Source organism: Aspergillus bombycis, assembly GCF_001792695.1.
Source record: "Aspergillus bombycis strain NRRL26010 chromosome Unknown contig00008, whole genome shotgun sequence".
In the NCBI taxonomy this organism is placed as follows: Eukaryota; Fungi; Ascomycota; class Eurotiomycetes; order Eurotiales; family Aspergillaceae; genus Aspergillus; species Aspergillus bombycis.
In genome coordinates, this window is record NW_019170010.1 from 116,277 (window position 1) to 139,605 (window position 23,329).

Below are 23,329 nucleotides of genomic sequence, written 5' to 3' on the forward strand. Positions count from 1 at the left end.
AGGCAGACTCGAAAGTTATTGCTATATGCTGACAGCTCAAGGCAATCCTCGCCGGAGATAGAGATGTCTATCATTCACTTCAACATAATCATACATAATCATACATAAACTTGAAATATTCTCAGACTCAAGCCTGCCTGACCTGGGTGTATTGTATATTTGGCGACACCCCACAGTCCACGGGCCAAATAGAGAGTTACCCATACAGGAAATCAGCTGACTCGAAACCTCTAGCCCTACTCAGCTGTCAAATTTACTTCATGAGACGGGGGAGTTCCCCATTGACAAATTGTCAGATTATGACACAAGGCGTGTCTTAAGAGGTGACATGCAACTGATACTAAAAAGCACATTGCATGAAGGTTTTGTATTCTCTGTAATCAGCCCCGAGCCTTGCTATCTAACACACTCACACCCTGTCAAATTTACAATCCATCCATAGTACTCCCAATAGTCAGCGGAACCTTGGACAGAGTAGTAATTGAGTCAAAGTTTCGTGCAGCAAGAGCTCATGTTATTGGAGAGAATTGCTTCAGGATTTGGTGAAAACGTTGCCGCAAGAACCTCTACCACACCGCACCAGCGTACTCTTGGTCCGAAGGTATGCTTGGATGCCTTCCTGGCCATTCTCCAATCCTATGCCACTCATCTTCCAGCCACCGACAGGCATCTCTGCGGGGCTTTCACCCCACGTGTTGATCCAGGCTATTCCTGCATCTATTCGTTGAACAATACGTTGAGCAAATCCCTCATCAGATGAGACAACACCTGCTGCAAGCCCCATCGGGGAGTTGTTTGCCCGTCGTATCAGGTCATGTAGCCAATCCTCTTCCTCCTGAGGTTGAGTTTTATATGGTAGAATACTCATAACTGGACCAAATATCTCCTCTTGGACAATGCGCATGTCGTCCGTGCAATCGGTAAAGATAACAGGGGGCACCCAGAAGCCTTCTTTTGATGGAAAGTCTTTCTGAGAATCAAGGGCACCATCATACAACACCCTTGCCCTATCAATCTCACGCCCATGCTTGATATACATATTGACTTTGTCCCTTTGAACATCGCTAATGACAGGACCAAAATTGGTGTTCCGGTCCGTCGGAAACCCCATACGGATCCCCTCGCGACAGCGCTTGATCAAGGCCCCCTCAAACCGGCTGAGAAGGGTGTCAGGCACGAAGACACGGGTTCCATTCGTACAAACCTGACCGCTTGAAAAGAAGTTGGCCATCATTGCAATATCAGCTGCCTCCTCAACGTCAGCATCTGGAAGTATCACCAGGGGGCTCTTCCCTCCGAGTTCCATCGTAATCCCCTTTAGGCCCTTGGCAGCCTCGCTAGCAACCTTACTGCCGGTGCTGACCTGGCCAGTAAAGCTCACCTTGGCGATACCTTCATGAGCCACCAATAGGGCTCCCACACTGGGTCCATCACCATGAACCACATTGAAGACTCCCGGTGGCAGTCCAGCTTCCATATAGATCAGAGCAAGGGTATTTGCATGGAGAGGTGTGACCTCACTCGGCTTATATACCATACAATTCCCCGCAACAAGACAGGGAGCTGACTTCCAGAGAGCAATCTGAAGAGGATAGTTCCAGGCGCCTATTCCAGCACAAACACCCAGAGGCTCATGGCTCGTCGAGAAATACGCATCGGATCCCAAGCGTGTGTGTTGCCCTGGAAGGCCACCTAAAACGAGGTGTGCGTAGTACTCAAGGACGTCAGCACCGGTGCTAACGTCGACAGTAGACGTCTCCGACCATGCTTTCCCAGTGTCCATGGTTTCAGTAAGCGCTAGCTCGTCATTACGTTGTCTTAGAATCGCTGCAGCTCGTAGCAAGATAGCAGCTCGATGTGCTGGGGAAGTTTGCGACCATGATGGAAAGGCTTCTTCGGCAGATGCAATGGCGTCGTCGAGCTGCTGGGGCGTGGTGGTATGGATCGTAGCCAATGGCTCTGCAGTGCTGGGGTCAACTGTAGTGAATATGGATATGTTCGAGGAGGATTCAGGTTGTGGCCGACCCGAGTGAAAGGTATGTATTTCACTCTGTAATGTTGTTGTCTTCATAGCTACTGTAACTCAACACAAGGCTAACGCTTTCTTGGTGTTGATTATATCCTCGTAGTGGAATAAGGGTCAGTAGCGTCCGCCAAGTGGAGGTTTATCAACGGAATGATAATAGATTGAGGGAGAGTTCAGCAGGATATGGAGCTGAACGGAATACATGAAACGCATTATAAGATCACGGTTTTTGTTAAAAATTTACATGGTAGACGCAATAGAGAACTTGGTATAAGCACCCGAGGGTCACGGCTTTCGGGCCGTTCACACAGAAGCCCTGCCCGACGCCGCTCACGTGGGCGGATAACCCTCAGAGTAAACACAATCTCAATTTGACAACGACCTTTCTAGACAGGACATAAATAAAGCTGGGAATCCTCTCCGTGGCTTAATTCCCATTCAATGCAAAGCTAGCAACTCCTTCCAAGCAAACATCTCGCCAATTCTACAGCTCCGGTCTCTCTATAGAACCGATCATCCACGAATTCCACCCGTCAACAATGGCAACCGAGTACGGTGTAATCGGTAAGAATCCAGCAGAATAGATGAGACATTAGCACGGCTGACCCCAACAGGCTTGGGTATTATCGGGTATGGTATGGCCAGCAACTTACGCAAGAAGTTACCATCCTCCCATACCCTTTACGTGTTTGATCTCAACCAAGAAGTTATCCAGCGCCTAATTAACGAGTTCGGGCACTTTGGCAAGATCGAAGTCACATCCTCGGCGAAGGAGCTGACCATGAGGGTCGGAACCGTGTTATCGAGTCTACCAGCCGGGCCTCAAGTAAGAAAGGTTTATCTAGACCCAGATAATGGTGTGATTGCGGCCACCAAGGACTCGGGTCGACTTTTGATCGAATGCAGTACTATTGAGATTGAATCCACCCAGGAACTCGGAAAGACAATCTTTAACGCCGGGTTGGGTACGTTTGTCGATGCCACAGTCTCAGGTGGCATGTGGGGTGCAAATGCAGGAACCTTGTCTTTCATGGTCGGTCACGCAGAGCCCACAGAAACCGATTTGGTAGGCAGGCGTATCTTTGAGACCCTGTCACTTGTCGGGGAAGCGAGCACGATCACTTTTTGTGGTGGGCTTGGTATGGGGCAGGTGGCCAAGATTGCCCACAACTATATTACTCTCGCGAACAACCTTGTTGCTACTGAGGGTATGGCCATTGGCCTGAAGCATGGAATTGATAAGAACGCCCTCTTTAAGTGCATCAGGGAAGGTACTGCGAACTCGTGGGTGATGGGTCTGGAGCAACCAGTCCCTGGCCTTGTGTCCGATGCCCCATCCAGCAACAACTACAGAAGGGCATTTGCACCTGCGCTGAGTGTGAAGGATCTAACAATCGGCATTGACGCTGCAAAGAGGGTGGGGATCAATCCAACTGCAGGCGAGGCCGCTATCAAAGCCTTCCGAGTAGTCGATGCCGACCCTCGCACACATGTGAGTCCTGCCCTCTTATCCAAGATATCCTAACTGTTGAATGGACTTATTGACATCATTGGAACCAGGATCTTGATCATACCGCTCTCTGGCTTCATGTTTATGGCAACTTGGATGAGTGGGCGAAGGAGCACCTGCAGAAGTAGATACACGAACAGCATATATAAACTGAGATGTGAATGAAGCACATGACGACTGATGTTAGAAATTGTCTGAAATCATGTTCAGGTCGTCTCGCATTGTACAGGTCCTAGGTTGCACTGCAACATCATAGTAGCTATCATGACACATAGGATGGACCTTCATGGCTTTTTTCGTTTCCTGTTTCTATTTTTTATTTGTATTTGTTCGGAGCCTGGGTAGTACTGGAGTGGTATTGGTAATTCCATGAATATCGTGTCCTCAAAATAGCTACCCATCAGTGCTGTTTTGATATTTGGTTTAAATCCGGAGTTTGGTGTAATACTGTCGCAAGGAAGGTTACCCCGCGCGTTTCATTGGATTTCCACCATCCAGAGTCTCATGACATTTGTAGTCCAATTTTCATGTGTTAGTGTTGTAAACCTGATGTAGTCGCTTTCTCAACCATTTCAAATTCATTTGTCGGAAGTATAGGATGCGGGTGGAGAAGTTACAGCCTATTGGACTGCGGCTATCCGAGGGAGGATCTTAGCGACGTAAAAGAATCGAGACTCTCGATAAGTGGGGAAGTAAAGCCCTAAATTCATATGATATTCGCTCTTTGGTGATCATTTTCGGACTTCCGGTACCATCAAAAGGTCTCATAGCGGTGTAAGAGCAAGGCTCGTCTCAGAATTAAAGGAAAAGGTAGCCAGCTCCCTTATAATTGCATGGTGGCCGTCAGCAGTGGAAGAAGGATGGGCGCCACTGACCACAGCAGTTGTATGATCCACGTCAGCATACTGCATTGTTATTGATATCATATACGGCTAGGAACGGCTTCCTTGAACATAAATAGAGGCGTTCAACCCAGCATTAAGAGTCCTTATTTTCTAGCAGCACACAGGCCTTACCCACTCAAGCACTTCCAATAGCATTCAGATCTCTTCCAAGCATCATCTAGCCTCCCAAGCTCAACAATGTCTCCTGGTTCCACTAGCAATATGCTGCGTGTCAGCATCGAGTCCCAGAAGTTCCCCGGATCCTACCTCCGCATCGACGGACGAGGAGTCACCGAGTACACCGGTTCTGGCGGCGGTGCCGTCAACGTCCAGAACCATGTTGCCTCATACGAGACCCTCATCATCGTGAACCACCCCGATGACAACACCTTCTCTATCCTCTCCTCTGCCTTCCCAAACGTCTACCTCCGCATGGACGGCTCCGACGTCAAATCTGGAGACACCTACGCCCAGGGTGCCGGAAAGGTTAACTGCCAGTGCGTATCCCCTGCTGTATTCTGAATGTATCGATACTGACTCAAAGACTACCAGGTGGGGCAGCCACTCTTGGGAGAAGTTCCGCTTCGAGAACCAGAGCGATGGTACCAAGGCCATTGTTTCTGCGCATTTCCCGAATGCCTATCTTCGTATGGAGAATGTCGCCGGCCAGGGTGGACCGAGCGGTGCCGGAACTGTTAACTGCCAGAGCTACATCGGTTCCTATGAGAAGTTCAAGATCCATGTCCTGTAGTGTGGTGGCATAGCACGATTGAGTCTGTTAGCTGTATTCTAGTTTTATTCTTTTTATGCGGTTTAAAGTTGTGAAAAAAGGAAAGGGGAAAAGAAAAAAGGATGCGGATGAGGGGCGCATGGTTGTTTAAGCAATTCAATAGTTGGGTTTATTGTAACAGCACTACCCTTCTACATTGCCTTAATGGGAATTGTTTTGCGTTTTTATGCAATCAGTACTGCCAATCCAAGCAACAGAGTAACTTTTGAATTCTACAACTTATTGTGCCAATAATGTAGAGCTTCATTCCGTGAAGTAGTTTCTGTGAACACCACACAAGAAAAACCACGCTCAACCAAACAGAGAAAACAGGACCCAAGAGGAACCTGGACTCTCAAAAAGGCATCTTATGTCTTTTGATCATGTGTTCCTTCAAGTTATCCTTCCTATTGAAAAGCTGGCGACAACCAGCGTAAGTGCATTCATAGGCTTTCGGGAAAACATGAATGGTTCTAACATGCCTTCTCAATTCTGCGGGACGGTTAAACTGCCTGCTGTTCTTGCACCCTTCCCATTCGCATCTAAGATTACGACGGGCCTTTCTGCTGCTATTTTTTCATTAGCGTGGAATGTGAAAGTACGAGTGTGAGATTTCGGCTTAACCTTCTGCCCATAGCATTGATGGCATAGATCTCAGTTCCAAGGATATCGTCCGTGGCGGAGCTCATTGAAATGAACGGGTCATTCGGGAGGCAATTAGAATTGAAATCATCCTGGTGATCCCCGAAACCAGGAGAGGGGATATTTCCTTGACGAACCCAGCTGAAATTCTCAAGGACTATATCCTGGGCCTGGAATTCGGGATAAACGTCTGAGTCCAGGGCTGACTGGCTGAATCCCAGGTCAACGTCAATGAAAGCATTGAAGTCAAACTCCACTTCACATTCCATTGCGGTACAAGGGGTCATAGACAAGTCATCCAATGTAACGTGGGATTGCATGGAAGGGCTGTAGGGTACGGTATGTGACTCGGGCCATTCTTGATATGACCAGAGCCCTTTCTCAGAGTCTTCCGGCAACAGGTCGATATTACTGTCCCTAAGGAATAGGCTGACAGGATCTGGGTTAGGGCTAGAGGTTGATAAAGTGCTTGTGGACCGAGGAAGTGATGACTTTTGGCCAGTGGACATTGTCAAAGCCTGATAGAAATATGTGAAGTTCGAGAATTAAATAAGTAATCGAATGGTTGCATGAACCTGGTTTCGCAAGGAGAAAAAAATAAGATTACGCTGGTTAGCAGATGGACACTATCTCTCTGAGCAAGTATAACTGACAATAATGAGGAGCTGTGTTATGACACCAGTGGTGGGAAACTATCGGGTTATATGAAATTCAGTCTGGATCAAGATGGTAAAACAGATTGTCGAAGCCACACCCATACATGCACAGCCCATCCTTCAACAGAAAGCATGTGCCTACCTCGTGTGACATACAACACTCACGCCTCGGTGCCTGCATGCTCCACCCGGTCCCTCGCAACTGCCAGTGGATTGATTCTGGCACCCCGAGAGTTGTGTAACGTTTCACTTCAGCTGTTCGGATTGGCGGCAATTTGCAAAAGTCAGCCACGGTGGCCTTGCTTCAAGGATCCCTTCATCCAAGGCTCTTTCGCTATGTTCTCGCAAATATAAATGGTGTGTCGACTTCTTCCTCCCCTGTTATACAAACACTGTACTATCCTGACCATTGAGAAACTAACGATGTGAATAGGTTGAGACCAAGAACAAGCATGACGGTCTATGAGAGCTTACATATGCAGGCAGCACACATGAGGTTCCCACAGCAAAACTTCATTGTATTTAGGGCGCAGGCCATTTGTAGCCTGCGCAAATACTTCCACTTACGGGCTGAGGGAAAATATACTGTAAATGCCAATATCATTTTTTAAACACGGTTGTTCCTCCGCTAATGAGAGTAGATCATTGGGTACCTACAAGACAGCTCATCACTACTCGTTGCGGGAGGAGAGCAGCCAGTAGGAGCCATTTAACACCAGTCTTCCTACTGCACCATACCAGGTTGATCCCCAGCCATCTGGGCCCTTACAGCAAGTGAGTCATAGCCTAGGGCTCCTTGACCAACCCATACCATATAAATTTGTCAATATTCACGGTTTAGTGTTATCGGGCTACATAGGTCGTACAGTACATCGGATAGCTGCATGGACCTCCGACGGCAGAACGCGTCAAATTAAATTTCTAGGCATTTATCAAATGTGATAGGCACGCAAAGACAACGTGGTAGCCAGTGGTAGGTATCATGTACAGTTAGCCTGCCGAACCGGCATGATCATTGGTTGCAACATGTTGACACCACGAGGGAAACAGTTTAGAATAGGTAATTGTAAAAGCATCCGGGGATTATTTGCATTAACTTAGAGCTCCAACCACCATAATCTATGCCGATGCCTTTTGTGCCTGTATTTCCCAGGAACCCAGCCAGGCAAGAGGTTAAGGAAGCCGGGAGATGCTAGAGGATGTCGCTCCATCGGTAGGAGTTGCTATATACAGGATTTCAGTCTCAACTCGATTACATGGTGACATGAAATGTGGATTCCTACAGTCAAAAGTACCATCTACCGACGAAGGGCTTCTCCCCTCATGTCGGCAGTTACACACCAGCACGCCTATATTTTTGTCCGTGCTCGTACGACCCGCAGCCCACAACCCCATCGTCATGCAGGGAACAGAAAACGTTTCGCTCTGATTATACTGGTACCCACCCTGTCCATTACGCAGGGAGAGATCATAATTACTGGTAGTCATACCACGGAGCCGGTTGGTTTTCCAATATCATCCTCCAATTAGAAGGAGAGCTCAATATCCAGAGTCACACTTTGTGGGGAATTTGGTCCTACAGTACATTGAGCACGATAGTTCGTCCTGCTCTTGATATACAATGCGCAAGGATGCCCCTCACAACGGTAAGGTTGCATTACAAATCTCCATACAGAGACTTGACGTGGTTCAATAGATGTACTAATTTTATACCAATGAATCAGAAAGCCCTACAGTTGGGGGCTTGCGCGGTGTCGAAACAATTCTGGAGCAACCTGCCAGAAATACCATATTTTGACAACGCCAAGACCCAAACATTCATTACCGTGAAGGTCGAGTTGATACTAGTGAAATTCATATCTATCATTCTAGACTTGCTAGTGAATATATGAGATAACCCCGAAATCTCTGAGTTTAAAAACAAAAGCCGTCGCAAAGTAGCAAGAGACAGAGAAACCCCGAAAATGTAACAAATCATAAATAACTGTTTCCCACGAAGTAGAGCGATTTCACTAACAGTCACAATCATGAACCCTGAACATATGCTCCTTGAGGTTATCACCCCTATTGAAGGACTTGAAGCAACCATCGACATTGCACCTATAAGACCGAGGAGCAATATGGATGGTCCGAACATGCCGCACAAGGTCGGCCTCGCGGTTGAAAATCTTTGTGGACGTACAGCCCTCCCATTTACATCTCTGCACAGGTCGGTAATTCCTTCCACTATTGATGAGTCAGGAATGCGGCCATGGCCTTCAGGCACAACGATGAGATTAGCATACCTGTCTTGCATATTCTTCGCACGAGTCTCCTGTTGTGCCTCTCTCGGCTGGTGTTCAACTGGCATGGGGACAGGGGTTATTGTTGTGTTGCTGGGTAAATGACCATACGAATATCCAGCGGTAGCGACTAGATCGGATTGAAAACTTGTTGGCATCCGCAAATTGGTCTCCGCCTCTAAATCATGGTATAAGGTGGATCGAGCACCGACGGAGTCCTCGTGCAACGGTTGCCATGGTGGGCAGTGGAACACGTTATCTGGCATGACCGCTGGGTTGGGAGGCACTGGCCCCATATTGAAATTACTCGCAAGGAGCCCGAGGTTGTTCTGCCCCGATGGATTGGTAGGCTTGTGCCCAAGGCCATCAGGGAATACATGATGAAATGAGCCAGCATTTGGTGAAAGAGCAGTATCCGACATCTTTGAGGGTATAGTAAATGATAGGCAAAGATCACACTGCTAATAGTAGGTCCGGTCCCAGTAGATTAGGCAGATGTTTGACCAATGAGCAGTGAGAACAAGCAAAGTGGATCCAAGGTATTTCACTATCTTAGGGTTGGAAGGTGTCGGAGGAAAGAAATGGCAGATTTCTGTGGTAAAAGAGGGAGAACCAAGCATGATTTCCATGCTTATATAGAGTAATACTTCTGGGATTGTTCAAAGAGACAAGTGAGATCAATCATCAGGTACACGTTGGAATTTCAATAGTATAACATGTATGTGTAAACTCGCGTGAACTCGCGTGAACAAGCATAAAAAACTGTGGACAAGTGGAAACGTGGACAAGCGGAGAAGTGGACAAGCCAATCACACACTGCATAGTGGTCGGTGATTACTACTGCGCAGTAGTAGTACTACTCTCACTAGTCAAGTACTTTCAGGATCCACTTTGCCGCTTGCACTGCCCCGTTGCGCCCTCAATGTCCTAGCCTTAATTCCATAGATGAATGGGGGTTAGACGGGGATTGGACGGCGATCCGTCGAGATCTGCATCGAGGGATAGTCAAAACCAATAGGAAAGTAAAGGAATTGCCTACTAACCTGAATCGCACCCTTCATGAAGGGTGCCGAATTAGGTAGAAACGATGCATTCAAAAGAAAGTCTCTCAGATCTGAGCTTAGGCCAGAGAAAGGTTGATAGTAAAAGCGGGTGGAAACTGCAGAACACAATACAATTCAGTCAAGGGCTTTTTCCCCCTCAGTATTCCTAGATTCTAGATATATTCTATGGAGCATTCATCCGCGACAGCTCACAAAGAGATTGACTACACTCTCTGGCCCGCGAGTCATTGCCATTGCCGATTAATTTCCAGCCACGCTGGTATCGCAAACGAGATGACTGTATTCCTCGTTTAGTATCAAGCTAGCACCACAGCGCTCAGGCTACGAATTCCATACATCTAAAGTCCTACGTGACATCCTTTGTTGGCAACTGCGAACCAGAGGTAGATAATATTAGTTAGGTGCCTCTAAACTATATAGGTACGCATATACATCATGCTAGATAATAGCTGACGGCGGAATAGGGAAAGTAAGCACACGCCATCCTTGAATCAGAGAATCCTTAACCTCTTCCGTTACTTCAGTGCTCTGCGACACCGAGATCGTGTCCTCTACAGCATTGCGTGCATACGAGTATCGGCTTCGTCTGCGCTGTATGCAATTCTTTATCAAGTTAAGCAAACCTATGAGCGGAGGCAATGCGGATTCTAGTAATATGCCCGGAAGAGATTATCACTCGGGTCATTAAGTCGTTACAGAAGACCAGATATACCACCCAAAGTTTAACTGGGTCTGTTAATTGGTCAGTCTTGTGTCGCATATCGAGACAGTGTCAATAGAGTACACAGCTCCAGCGCAATGGGAAACGAGGTGGAAATTGACCTGGAGACAACAACTGCTCAGCCTTACATGTCGTGCTAACAAGTGAAGCGGGTCCTTCCGATTCCTCCGTAGGTTTAAACGAACAATATCAGGCATTCATATTTCAGAACGATACCAGTACATTTCAAAATCTCTCTTCATTGTTATGACACCGAACATCCTTATATTCCGCTGTCTATGCCGCTTAATAGCCCATATTGGGCATTACCATAGCTGCCACAGCTCGCAACTGGTCCAACTCCATCAAGAAAGCATCATTGGGGCTGCGCCCTGGTCCAGTATTATTCCCAAAGAACATCTTCCGTGTGAGGCGAAGTGTCTGTCTGCCAGCTGGTCCTGGGGGCCTCGGGTAAATTCGCTACAGATATCGTTAACACGGCAAGAAAATGCAACACGGTGTGCCTCATTCTCACCTGGCACTCTTGGAGCCGGGGCATACCATCCCTCCCTAAAGTATACAGCTCTACATCGCCCCTTATATGCATACGAGCCTGCGACGGTCTCCACTTGACCAGAATGACCGCCTGGACAGCACCCCCTCCACCTAAGAACCAATCGAGCATGTCATCCCGAAGACTCTCCCCACTTTGCAAGAAGCCCGACTCAAAAACCACCCTCGGTAGCCCGGTGCCGTTCAGCTGTACTCCAACATTCGGAGCCTTTTCCATTCCCGTAAGTGGGTAGCCGGTAAGCCTAAATTCTTCGAACGTTCAGGGCGGTTCTGAACTCATGAGTAAGAACCCTACTTGTGTTTGCTGAGGTTAAGAGCATATTCCGCTCAACCGCGTTGAGAACACCGGTACTCAGCCATATCTCTCGTGAACGGGCAAACCACTCCTGGTCGGCGTTGTGAAGTGGAGTTGCCATTGCACGTAATTTAAGGAATTGGGTTACTGGATTGTATGATTTACTTTGATGAAGTCGATGACCTTAGATTGAAATTGCGTATGATGATGAGGAGCTCTTTAGCTTACAAGCATACGAGTCTTCTTTCTTCAAGTGTGCTGTACGCGGATTCTGCCCAGGAAGGAGCAATATCCGTATACACCAAGTCAGTGTGAAAGCCATCTCCATGTTGTCTTATTTCCGAGATTTGTTGGAGGAGATGATGCTGGAAGGTAGGTGCGTCCTTGAACATTGTGCCGGAGTAACGACCTGCTATGCCATCTGGGGAGGGCTCATGTCTGAAAGCCATTTTATTTTCATATCCGGTTGCACGATGTTGTGATTTCAAATGTATTGATTTATGAAATATCGAGCGTTTAGCCTAAAGTAAGATGTTTTCGTTTCCCATCACTTCATTTATATCTCACCTTGACCTCAGTTTATGCGCCCTATTACCTGTGAGGGTTATATGACGTTGAGATGATACTGTACTAAAAGAAGCATTGTTCTTAATGGTACATGCAGCATAGCTTATACGCAATCGTGACATGACAATATAGAGCAGTACATATGTGAGTAATTATGACAATAATGCGCACAGAATACGGCAGGCTATCAAAGACCTGATACACAAATGTAGCTACCCAGAAATCAGCATCAATTTAGATAACCCGGGGATTGCACCCAAGGTATTGAGTCCGGCTTGAAGCCGTCCTTCGTCACTCCATTCCCGAAGCTCTTATATTTCTGCGCTGGATCCTCGAACACCAAGTCAAAGTCTTCCCAGCGTATGATCTCCGTAGCAGCAAAGTAGTGGTTGGTAGTTCCCGGCCAGGGAACAATAATCTTCCCATCTTTATTTTTGTCTTATGTTGATGTTGGTTAGCAGACATAGTGCTTGTAGGGATGTGAAACATACACCATGATTTGCAAGAATCAGACCACACCATGCCCGACATCTGGGATTGAACCCATCTGTTGAAAACCCGTTGGGCTTCGGGCCGCACGCTCACAGACCGGAGACGATCGGTTTGAAGACGATGAATGACTCGTACGATATAATCTGCTGTCCTTTCGATTCCGGGGAATGCGGAACCGTTTACTGGGCAGTTGGGTGGATGGAATGCTAGATAATCGTCAATTTGAGATCCTCCCAAAAGGCTCCGTGTACAAGAAAACAAACCAAAGAAATTAGGAAAGTGTGCCACCGTCGCGGCCATATAACTCTCACACGGGCCCTCCGAGCCCCAGCAATCAGCGAGGGTGATGCCATTGCGTCCGATGACAGGAATGCGTGGGTTATATACACTGAACCCCGTTGCGCAAACGATCATGTCACATTCATATTCATCCCCTTCCGCAGTGCGAAACCCATTCTCTGTCAGAGCCACTACATGGTCTTCTATTATTTTGACATGTGGTTGTTGTACTGCAGCGATGTACTGTTCGCCAGGGGCCCATCGACGACACCCGGGGGTATAGTCTGGGGTCAGTTTCTGTTGCAGTTCCGGATCCTCGACTTTGGACTTTATGTATGATTCCGCACGAGAGCGAAGATTTTTGCTCGGGGGGGTATCTTTCCAGAGGAAGGCAAAGGCTGTTAACATCGCCTTTTCTATTCCCATTCGGAAGTCGTGGTAAGCTTGGGGGTTTCTCCAAAGCTTGAGCTTCTCCTGCTCGTCATCTACATTTAATCAGCATCTCTGTCTCATACTATTTTGGACAGAGGACCTACATTCACGATTCTCAACGAAAGGCTCAGGCCCAAGCCACGTCGGGTGTGGTGCAAAATTGAGAATCTCTCCTGCTTCTACCACCACAGTGAGTGTACCTAGTCTCCAAGTCTAGGGAATCCACATACCCTCCCGAAGGCCAGCCACACATTGAATGCCACTCGCCCCGTTCCCAAGCACAGCAATCCGCTTTCCACGAATATCCACGTCCTCCGGCCACGCCGCCGTATGGAACACTCGACCCTTGAATTTATCTCGGCCTTCAAACGCCGGAATCTGATAGTCATTCAACCTCCCCACAGCGTAAATCAAAACATCAGACTGGACAACAGTCTCCTCATCAGACCTCTCATCCCGAAACGTCGTAGTCCACTGCGATCTCTCCTCGTTCCATACCGCCGAGATACACCTGTGATTAAAACGGATAAACTTTCGAAGGTGATGTTTGTCAACGACAGATTCAAGATAGGCGTAGATCTCGTGAGCGGGCGCGTAAGCCTTCGACCAGCATGGATTGGGCGCCCAGCTATACTGGTATCCGTGTGCGGGTACGTCGCATGCGCATCTGGTTTGTGATTAGACATTGTTATTTATTTCTTTACGCCTGTTCTGTGGGAGAATGTATACCCCGGGTATCGGTTCTCATACCAGGTTCCGCCTGGTTTGGGGTTCTTTTCGTATATTTCGAGCTCGATGTTGGACATCCGTGTTGTGATTTCATGGGCGAATTGTATTCCTGATATACTACTTCATGAGTACGAGGTTGGCACAACAGTGTGATGGACAAACAAACGTACCCTGCCCCGATAACCACTACCTTCAAAGGCCGGGGGACGAAAGCCGAGGGGGTCACGTCTTGACATTGATCAGCCATGTTCAGTATGGATATAGAGTCTAATCAATCAATTAATCAAACGACTAACTAATTAAACCCTACAAGCGAGGTGGTCCAGCAGATTTATAGTAGGCCCCCAACACCCATACTACTAACAAGCAGTCCAAGCCAGCTCTCCTCGAAACCTGCATAAGTTGAACAACCATGTACTCCTGAACATCAGGACTCATAGTGGGCTGTCCAAGATGTCAGCAAGTGAAATGCAGAGGAACATCGCGTCATGCGATATATCTATCCAGATACTAGTATGGCCAGGCGCTGTCCTGTTTCATTAACTAAGCTGAGTGAGTGTCATCATGCATGGTAAAAGCAGGTTCTATCAAGATGGGATGGTCTAGCCTGGTGTTCCAGGTCTCTGGACGGAGCGCTTTAATTCTTATTGGGAACTGTGTGGGTTATTGCGACAATATGATCTAGATCAGGGAAATATCCCATTAAGGTTCGGTATGATTTCACGGTTCTCCTTCCGGCAATAGCTCGTACTACTGAGCTTGAGTCACTGTCGCATCATTGAACATTGGATCACTGGTCTGGAATATGGCTGTAGACTCTGGGGTTGGTTTGGTAGCTTATCCCTAGAAACTTCCGTAACGTAGCCCTATTATGGGAAACGCATGTGAACTGCCAACTGTTTCCTTCGTGCACAACATGGGTACATTTATTTAATCACTCTGTTCATAAGTTTAAGTTGCCGGAAAACCAGACTCTAGATATCTAATTGCCTTCCCTCACAACCTTCTAACCCAATTCCAGCCCCGGAACCAAAACCAAAAAGACCTCACAATGCACAACCCCAGCCCTAATCTATCAAAATACAACCCCAAAAAATAACTTAAAACCAATTCCACGCCCAGCCAATCCCAATTCCAATGAGAGAGCTCATTGAGATCCACCGTGCGGAGAAGTCAGCGCCTGATGACGCCACAACGGCGCTTTCCCAGGTCACCATGGAAGCGGATTGGATGAGATGCAAGCCAAGTGGAGCACCGGTTACTAGACGTTAACTAAGTGCTGTATTATAGCCCGGGGTTTCGCAGACAAGACGATATCTATGGAGAGAGTACGCCAGCATGATCCGTATCCCTGTCGAAGGATATGCAGAGTTGTCTCACGTGTGTGGTGCGGAGGTGAGTATTTATAGCTGGGATTGTGGTGAGGGTTGCCCCTCATTTGACTCCTTCCTTTACTGTTGCTGACGGATTGATTTCTTCCAATCTTTTGTTGAAGGGTATTGAGTAGGAATTGTGCTGTATATCCTGTCTTATATCTCTTGTGTTTTGTACAGTGTATGTACAGTGTATGTTGAACCAACTCTCACGATGACAATCCCAACACGCCAACGAGCCGCCGTCCGTCATGGCACAGGCGAAACTGCCACGACGACCATCGAGACCATTGACGTCCCGCAACCCGGGCCGGGCCAGATCCTGGTAAAGATCAACTGGACTGGACTCTGCGGTTCAGACAAGTCCCTCCTGCACGACGACTGGAAGGATTTCGGTGTGGCCATGCTCCCCCAGAGCCAAGGAATCGCGGGACACGAAGGGGCGGGCGTTGTCGTCGCCGTTGGCGAGGGCATGCAGAGGCGGTGGAAGGTCGGTGATCGGGCGGGCGTAAGTGGATTGCAAGTACCTGTGGAGAATGTGAGTTCTGTCTCAATGGGGTTGATGAGGTGCATTGTGAGAAGCAGATTAATAGTGGGTTTTCGGCGCCGGGGACGTTCCAGGAGTATTGTCTTGTCGATGGGAGGTATACGTCCAAGATTCCGGATGGGGTTTCTGATGAGGAAGCCGGTCCGATTATGTGTGGCGGTGTTACTGCGTATACGGCTTGCAAGAGGTATGTACTCCCATTCTGGCGCTCTTTTGTTTGATGTGTGGGAGTTGGCGTGACTCTTTGACTTTAGGTCTGCCGTCAAGTCCGGTCAATGGCTTGTGCTCCCCGGCGCTGGAGGCGGACTGGGGCATTTGGCTATCCAGTATGCACGCGCAATGGGCATGAGGGTCCTCGCCATCGACGGCGGAGATGAGAAGCGGGACCTTTGTGAGAAGCTCGGGGCCGAAGCATACATTGATTTCCAGAAATTCAAAGCTCCTGCGGACCTAAAGGATGAGGTCATGCGAATCACGAAACACGGTGCACACGGCGTGGTCGTGACGGCTGCCACTAAGACCGTCTATGAATGGGCGCCCATGTACCTCCGGCCCGGTGGCACAATGGTGGTTGTTGGTCTACCTAAGGATCCATCCATTCTAGCGGGCGCACCTCCGCTTGTTATAGCTTTGAGACGATTAAATATCGTCGGGAACATCACCGGGAGTTTGAAAGATGTAGAGGAGGCGCTTGATTTTACGGCGCGAGGCATCGTACATGTAAGTTTCTCCCACGCGAGTTCGGGTTCGGCATGCTAAGTCGGAAACAGCCAATTCTGTCAAAGGGGAAGTTGGAAGACTTGGATTCATGGATCGAGAAGCTGAATGCTGGTCAGTTGGCTGGTCGTGCAGTATTACAGGTGGCGGCATAGGCGATTGAACGAGATGCGTTGAATATAGCATATCGCAATAGCATTCGCTTTCAATTGAGGACCAGTCGTATCTGATAGTGAGAATATTACCGTATGTTGTAGCGGGTGAAGAAGATGGTGGTAACGGTTCCCAAGCTGGTAGCAATGGGGAGAGCTTATTTTCTTCCTATAAGCAATGGTGCATCTCCTTCCAAACGCCGAAACGCCGTCGGCGATCACCGCCGTGATTCATTGACCGAAATAGGCTTGCCAAGAGAGATTGGAAAGCCGGCCGACCCACATTTCCACACCCTCCAGGTCAAACTGATAGACTCCGATTCATGTCGCCCCCCATGAGCGTATGTATAAAAAGGCCATGCGAGACCTGATCATGGAAGCTCACTAGGTATCACATTAGAGAAATCTGCCTTTTGCTTTTTCAGTCGTAATGAGTTCCACACAAGTACCCACAACACCTGTCGTGCAAGGCCGACTCATCGGCCACTTTCAAGACCGGTAGGCAAACATTTTGCTCACGATATCTGAATGGGTTTTGATCACTAACTGCTTCAGGCCGTTAGAGGAACACGGATCCGGTTGGTCCTCCCTCTGGGACTCGAACGAGAGCGATCTCTGGGACCGGGGAAAACCCTCCCCTGCACTGATTGATCTAATCGAGCAAGAAAAGGATAACGCTATCTTCCAGCCTTTGAGGCCAGACGGCCAGCGAAAGAAGGCGCTCGTTCCCGTATGAGCTTCGTCTTCTCGATGTTCTCCATGCAGTTTAATGACCAATCTACACTATCAGGGCTGTGGGCGCGGTTATGACGTCATCATGCTCGCCCTGCATGGCTTCGACGCCTATGGACTCGAGATATCAGCAACGGGTGTAGCCACTGCGGAGGCATATGCGGCGTCTGAAATGCAACGGCCTCAGGAATACAACTTCGGGTTAGGATGGACAGGGCCAGTGACGCCGGGCAATGCTTCTTTTGTGGAAGGGGACTTCTTCAACCCCGGCTGGGAGCGACAGATCTCAGCGAAAGGAGATATCAAGTTTGATCTGGTCTACGATTATACGGTATTTGCATATTGGTGATATCTTAGTGATATCTTCAGAATGAAACTAACTGGGGCAGTTCCTTTGTGCTTTGCACCCACAAATGCGGCCGCAGTGGGCAGCGCGCATGAGCCAGGTGGTGGCTTCCGACGGAGTCTTAGTTTGTCTGGAATTTCCCATGTACAAGGATCCGACTCAGCCTGGTCCGCCTTGGGGTCTCAATGGAGTCCATTGGGATCTTCTGGCGCGGGGAGGTGACGGATTCAAGAATATTGGGGAAGAGGCTGAGGTTGATCGGGTCGATCAGCTACCAGGTCGGTTTAGGAGGCTGCAGTATCGAAAGCCTGCTCGATCATACGAGGCAGGGAGGGGAGCGGATATGTTGAGTGTTTATGCGCTAAAGTAGACAACAACTACCGATGTTGAACTTCAGAGATTTGAGAGAGTGCTGGGTACGAAACTGGATGAAGAAAATTGCAGGACGAAACCTAAGAATTTAGCTCGTATCTTGGCGTAAGCACTAAGCCCAAACAGTTCAGAACTGTGGAGATGATGCCGAAGCCAAGACGATATACGGGTGGCTATGGCCAATGTTCACAGCCAGGAAGACACGCGACGTTAGCCTTACCCCTTGATTCTGCCTCGTGAGAATTGCATCTCATTAATATGACAATCCCTATCACAAACACCCGGCGAGCTTTTCAATCGGACATTGAACGTACGTTCAGTAGCAACCAGAGTGATCGTTAACATGCCGAGGGGATTGCACAACCCGCTACCTGCCTCCTTGCGCAGTAAGTGCCTTCACCAGCGGAGTATCGTTATGTAATTTCGATAATGATTGACATCGCAATAGGCGAATGCAAGAAGGCAAGCCAAATTCTTGAATCCTTCTTAGAAGCACCACACTTCGGAAACCCTGGGAAAGAGCTCCCGGGAAAGGTGCTCGCCAATGCCAAGGTAGGCACGGCATACAATAACTGGTGATAGACAAACAAACATTCTGACTTTTTTTGTTTAGGGTCTGGCAATATGCACAGTAGCGAAAGCTGGAATGCTAGGATCTGCCCGCTTCGGGTCCGGCCTAGTCATCGCACGACTGGATAACGGCAGCTGGTCTGCCCCGTCCGCGATTTCATTAGCCGGGGTCGGATTCGGTGGTCAATGGGGATTCGAATTGACTGATTTCGTCTTTATTCTCGACGATGCCGGACTTCGCTCCTTTTTACGAATGGGAAGCTTGACCTTGGGCGCGAACATCTCACTTGCGTTCGGGCCGGTCGGGAGGAACGCCGAATTCACTACCAATGCTAATATGGAGGGCTTCGCAACGATGTACGCCTATTCCAAAACCAAGGGGTTATTCGGTGGTGTTAGCGTTGAAGGGGGCATGATGGTGGAACGAAGGCATGCAAACAAGAAACTCTATAAGTGCAAGGTCAGTGTGAGTCAGTTACTCAGCGGAGAGATACCACCTCCACCCGAGGCTACGCCTCTCCTGCAGCTTCTACAATCAGACGCATTCCAAAGAAGGGAAACGCTTCCCGTTTCAGAGCCGACAACCCGAAGTTTGGACCCGGTCCCCCAGGGCCTGGAGTTGCCTACAGGGCCTGAGAATCAATCACCAGCGGAATTGTCTCCAGAGGGAGTTCAACCAAATGCCCGTCATTTACCGGCTGAACTGCATGGAGAGTCAAGTGTCTCACTGCCCGCTGAACCACCTGCCGACGCAATCATCAATGTACCCAACGAGCCGGCAGCGACGCCTGTCAGCGCAGAAGAGGAGCGACCACAAACCCGTACCCCGACACCGTCTGGGGTAGAGAGAGAAGCACATGACACATTATCCCCTGAAACGGTATCCTTGAAGACGCGTTCAGAACCAAAAACGGACACGCCGGTTGAGATGAAGAGCCCAGTTGTGGTCGAACCGAGAGTCCATGCGCCCTCGCAGACTGTCTAAAGCACCCATCGCGGATAATCAACGAACAGGAAACTAGTACACATAATACCGGTCTGGCTGTTTAATAGCCAGATATATCATCAGCAATATAATATTTATAGATAAATACGAAGATGTCACTAATGACAGAAGATTATCAAGGCAAGAGGAAGCATAACAATCGTAGAGTGGCTTAGGTAACCATGATCTGCGTGTCACATGTTCCGCGACAAAGCTTGGCACGTGCCGAGACCCAAATCAGGCAAAGTGTAAATCTGAAGGCCATGGAGGAGACAAGAGACGGTGCTATTGAAAGGAATAGTACGGAGTAGATTATCTTGGAGTAAATGAAAATTATTGCTTTCAATCAAGCCCTCATAGCGGAGAAAAATCAACCATCACATTTGGATCGGACACTAGCGGCAGTGATACCGCGAACAGTCAGGTCGTCCATCACACATATTTATATATATTTAAGATATGTGCGTTGGTTGTCATAACGCTTAAACGGTGAGCATATACGCAGTCCTGATCGATCATACTGCGCATATATTGGCTCGTTACAGCCAAAATCGATAGCTTACAGCACTGTCGAAGTACATAGCACATGATATCGCTCTTCAAATGAGGTCTTGGTAACATGGCAGTCACGGCTCCGGATGCAACGTCGATAACTATGGATAGGTGGTACTTGGGCACGTTTGGAACCAGCCAGACGTGAAGACCAGTCTCTCAACCGAACTACAGAAAACACATGGGAAAACAATTATCTTCGTGGATAATGGCTCATATTGACCGGATATCTAAGAGCACGAAGAGAATGGTGGCGGGACGAGATGTCTTGATCGTGACAAAAGAAGCATTCTTTGCCCAGGGGTGCAATTCAGCGATTTACAGAACTGCTAAAACATGACAGAAATGAGAGAAAAGGCCTGGCGTATCATTTCTCATCCTAAAGATGCCCGGAACCTATTTCCCCAAAGTAACTATTCCTGAAGTCTTTTGACGCCATTACCCATCCTTGAAAGTAGCATCGTCACCACCACCATTCCCTGAGGGATGTCAACCGTTTCATGTCATTTTTTTGGTGTTCCCTTATCCGTCATCCTGCACGACTATCTATTTACCGGACGAAGCGGCGGGGACGGTCGGAGACCTGCTGCTGGGAAACCTGGATGACGTTGGTAGGGATAGAGTCGAACTGTGGTTGGTTGCGTTAGCCACCATCATCCGGGATCCGCAAGGAAGAGAGGTCCATCACATACACCAATGCTCTTAAGGAGATCCTTGGTTTCCTGGTCAACATCGAGCTTGCCAGTCTCGGAGTGCTGGCTGAAGTCGAGAGCGGAGACCTCAGGAACGTATTGATCCTTACGCTCACGCTCCTCCTCCTGGAGCTTGAAGGAGATACCACGAACGGGGCCGCGCTGGATACGCTTCATCCTATTGAGTTGAAAAAAGTCGGGTTAGTCGCGGGGGTGTTTCCTTTCTTTCGAGACCAGTCCATATTCGTAAATTCAGGCACACGGGAATTCATACAAGTGAGTGGTGTATCCGGCAATCTATTCGAGAAAACCTTCGTCAGTTTCGATGTTTCTTTTCTGTGTCGACCGTGGATGAGATTTACCTTGTTGCGCAGGCGCTTGCTGGCAATGATGGCCACCTCATCGCAAAGCTTCTTGTTGACCTCGAAGTCAAGGGTGAGCTTGGGGTAGTAACGCTCAATGATGACCTTGGCGGACCGCTTGACGGTCTTTGTGCGAACGCGACCCATTTTGGCGTATTAGTTGTCGACCTCGAAAGCTGCGATGTTGTTCGGGTGGTTGTGAGGATGGGCAATTTTGGTGTGCATTCCGATTTCTGCCAAGTCTCGCTTAACGGGGTCGATGGTCAGGTGATTGAAGATCACATGACTATCACCAACTTGCCATGACGGTATGGTTCTTCCTCCTCTCGTGCGGTACACGAGCAGTTCACCTCATTTTCTTTATTTGAATTTAATCGAATACCATTTTTGAATGTATGTTCTTCATCGTCATCTTCAAATTTCGCATTCTATCTATGTTCTCAGTCACGCTGCCGCTGGGCGGTCAGTACGGAGGATGCATACCCGGCTCCAGCCTGAGGGTTCAGGCAGACAGCGTTAGCCCTATCCCACATTATCTTCCAATGGTAAAATCTTCCCTTCCACCACGAACTATGCCTGTTTCGGAAGAGTCCCCATCCACCCAATCGTCATTGCACATTCATATCAGTCTTCGGATCAGGAACTTGGATTGAAGCCGACATCACAACCCTTCCACTCCCCCGCATTAATCTAGAACCTCATCTACCTTCCGCTTCTTTCCATACTAGACTCCCCACCCTCGGTCGCTGAGGTCCAACATATCACCCATATATCATGAGATGAGATCGGATCGCTGATACCCAGCCTACGGCGACGTGTTGCAATGGGGCAGTGGGGGACGACTCTTATTCAGTCAATGTGGGGTCATAAGAATAGCGATGTAAACATCGCATTCAACAGCCACCAGGAAAGAGCTCTACTAAGTCACATCGGAATTCTTCTATAAAACTTGCTTGTTGAACGCTATCCTAAACCCTTGTCCTTGACTATTCTTTTACTCGACTACCTCTGCTACTGTCCTAATGGATCTGGGAGCTGTACCTTGTCCCACGATACGGCTCGCTATACTCCGTAGTTCTTCAATATCTCAAGGCTAAGGACTTTAGCGAATGAGACCCAAAAGAGTTACTACCGAGTAAGTCCCAAGTTGGCGTGCAATGTGCCTGAAATTGCCTAGCGTCAACATTGCCTATCCGGGAATAGCGCACCTCCTTTGGAGTAACTCCTGTGACTGTCAGTCACGTGTAATCCTTATCAAAGCCTGAAATATCTGGCATTCACTTCCCAGTGGGCCACTAAACCCAAAAAGGCAGCAACACAAAAACACCTCCCCAAAAAACGCTCAGTATCATTTCTGTAAGGTCGGGCCAGTTCAGGCAACGGATTAAACAGTCTTACTTCACTTACCTAGTATAGTCATTGCGAGGCTCAGTTCGCACTAAGATATATTGAATAAATGTCGAATTCCAACAAGTTTCAAAAAGAGTGGTGCCATCCGGAGACCCCTTCCGCTACTATATATATTTCGTTCCATTAAGTGAAAGAGCGCAATTCCTTAAAATTAGCGATAGTTAAATAAAGATCAAGTGACACAACCATGCAACTTGTCGTCACCAAAATTCTTCGCTTCCCCATGATATCTACCTTTGTCGTCTGTTTCAATATACCCGATGGTTGTGCATAAGCGTTGTTCCAGGACCCCTGACAGTGGGGATAGATATTAGCAATATATACTACCTCACCCTAACGACTCCATCCCCCCAAACCCAGATCCCCAACACACGATGAACCAGCGGAGCCAAGATCCTTAAATAGAATCCCGAGAGGAATCGGAAGCTTCGGCTCCTTCCGGCAGTTACAAACCTACTTAGTAGTGCAGAGGTAACAATATACAAAGTATGTGCATGGTATCCACAGGGCGATTGGGACGAAACGTGATTGTCAGAGGTTTAAACCTTCCCTGAATATGATTATATATAGAATATTTTAGAATTTCTTTGTACTGAGACATAGGAGTCTCGTGAATGTA

The 23,329-nt window shown here is 48.2% G+C and overlaps 11 protein-coding genes across 11 annotated transcripts; 5 read left to right on the forward strand and 6 right to left on the reverse strand.

The window, feature by feature from the left end:
• Nucleotides 1-532: 532 nt before the first annotated feature.
• Nucleotides 533-2,071, reverse strand: ABOM_001653 (uncharacterized protein; the record flags this gene model as incomplete). Its single annotated transcript, XM_022528783.1, has 1 exon — nt 533-2,071. The coding sequence occupies one exon, from the start codon at nt 2,069-2,071 to the stop codon at nt 533-535; it is 1,539 nt and encodes a 512-aa protein (XP_022393288.1).
• Nucleotides 2,072-2,565: 494 nt separating this feature from the next.
• On the forward strand, nt 2,566-3,664 carry ABOM_001654 (NAD(P)-dependent oxidoreductase; the record flags this gene model as incomplete). Its single annotated transcript, XM_022528784.1, has 3 exons — nt 2,566-2,590; nt 2,641-3,518; nt 3,587-3,664. 3 exons carry the CDS (start codon nt 2,566-2,568, stop codon nt 3,662-3,664), a joined length of 981 nt encoding a protein of 326 aa, XP_022393291.1.
• A 954-nt stretch (nt 3,665-4,618) lies between these two features.
• On the forward strand, nt 4,619-5,171 carry ABOM_001655 (fascin domain-containing protein; the record flags this gene model as incomplete). Its single annotated transcript, XM_022528785.1, has 2 exons — nt 4,619-4,917; nt 4,973-5,171. The coding sequence occupies 2 exons, from the start codon at nt 4,619-4,621 to the stop codon at nt 5,169-5,171; spliced, it is 498 nt and encodes a 165-aa protein (XP_022393290.1).
• Nucleotides 5,172-5,544: 373 nt separating this feature from the next.
• ABOM_001656 (uncharacterized protein) lies at nt 5,545-6,340 on the reverse strand (the record flags this gene model as incomplete). Its single annotated transcript, XM_022528786.1, has 2 exons — nt 5,545-5,758; nt 5,814-6,340. 2 exons carry the CDS (start codon nt 6,338-6,340, stop codon nt 5,545-5,547), a joined length of 741 nt encoding a protein of 246 aa, XP_022393293.1.
• A 2,159-nt stretch (nt 6,341-8,499) lies between these two features.
• ABOM_001657 (uncharacterized protein) lies at nt 8,500-9,191 on the reverse strand (the record flags this gene model as incomplete). Its single annotated transcript, XM_022528787.1, has 2 exons — nt 8,500-8,713; nt 8,773-9,191. 2 exons carry the CDS (start codon nt 9,189-9,191, stop codon nt 8,500-8,502), a joined length of 633 nt encoding a protein of 210 aa, XP_022393292.1.
• A 1,648-nt stretch (nt 9,192-10,839) lies between these two features.
• On the reverse strand, nt 10,840-11,522 carry ABOM_001658 (uncharacterized protein; the record flags this gene model as incomplete). Its single annotated transcript, XM_022528788.1, has 3 exons — nt 10,840-11,013; nt 11,069-11,355; nt 11,402-11,522. The coding sequence occupies 3 exons, from the start codon at nt 11,520-11,522 to the stop codon at nt 10,840-10,842; spliced, it is 582 nt and encodes a 193-aa protein (XP_022393324.1).
• A 675-nt stretch (nt 11,523-12,197) lies between these two features.
• ABOM_001659 (flavin-containing monooxygenase) lies at nt 12,198-14,147 on the reverse strand (the record flags this gene model as incomplete). Its single annotated transcript, XM_022528789.1, has 7 exons — nt 12,198-12,406; nt 12,460-12,666; nt 12,724-13,224; nt 13,276-13,350; nt 13,402-13,838; nt 13,901-14,017; nt 14,071-14,147. The coding sequence occupies 7 exons, from the start codon at nt 14,145-14,147 to the stop codon at nt 12,198-12,200; spliced, it is 1,623 nt and encodes a 540-aa protein (XP_022393323.1).
• A 1,340-nt stretch (nt 14,148-15,487) lies between these two features.
• ABOM_001660 (zinc-dependent alcohol dehydrogenase) lies at nt 15,488-16,692 on the forward strand (the record flags this gene model as incomplete). Its single annotated transcript, XM_022528790.1, has 4 exons — nt 15,488-15,781; nt 15,859-16,007; nt 16,075-16,540; nt 16,591-16,692. 4 exons carry the CDS (start codon nt 15,488-15,490, stop codon nt 16,690-16,692), a joined length of 1,011 nt encoding a protein of 336 aa, XP_022393266.1.
• Nucleotides 16,693-17,119: 427 nt separating this feature from the next.
• Nucleotides 17,120-18,137, forward strand: ABOM_001661 (thiopurine S-methyltransferase family protein; the record flags this gene model as incomplete). The annotated part of the gene is made up of 4 exons (XM_022528791.1): nt 17,120-17,187; nt 17,245-17,419; nt 17,480-17,752; nt 17,811-18,137. 4 exons carry the CDS (start codon nt 17,120-17,122, stop codon nt 18,135-18,137), a joined length of 843 nt encoding a protein of 280 aa, XP_022393267.1.
• Nucleotides 18,138-18,482: 345 nt separating this feature from the next.
• Nucleotides 18,483-19,694, forward strand: ABOM_001662 (uncharacterized protein; the record flags this gene model as incomplete). Its single annotated transcript, XM_022528792.1, has 3 exons — nt 18,483-18,525; nt 18,588-18,691; nt 18,753-19,694. 3 exons carry the CDS (start codon nt 18,483-18,485, stop codon nt 19,692-19,694), a joined length of 1,089 nt encoding a protein of 362 aa, XP_022393268.1.
• Nucleotides 19,695-20,796: 1,102 nt separating this feature from the next.
• On the reverse strand, nt 20,797-21,447 carry ABOM_001663 (40S ribosomal protein eS17; the record flags this gene model as incomplete). Its single annotated transcript, XM_022528793.1, has 4 exons — nt 20,797-20,874; nt 20,939-21,116; nt 21,213-21,235; nt 21,301-21,447. 4 exons carry the CDS (start codon nt 21,445-21,447, stop codon nt 20,797-20,799), a joined length of 426 nt encoding a protein of 141 aa, XP_022393269.1.
• Nucleotides 21,448-23,329: the final 1,882 nt, after the last annotated feature.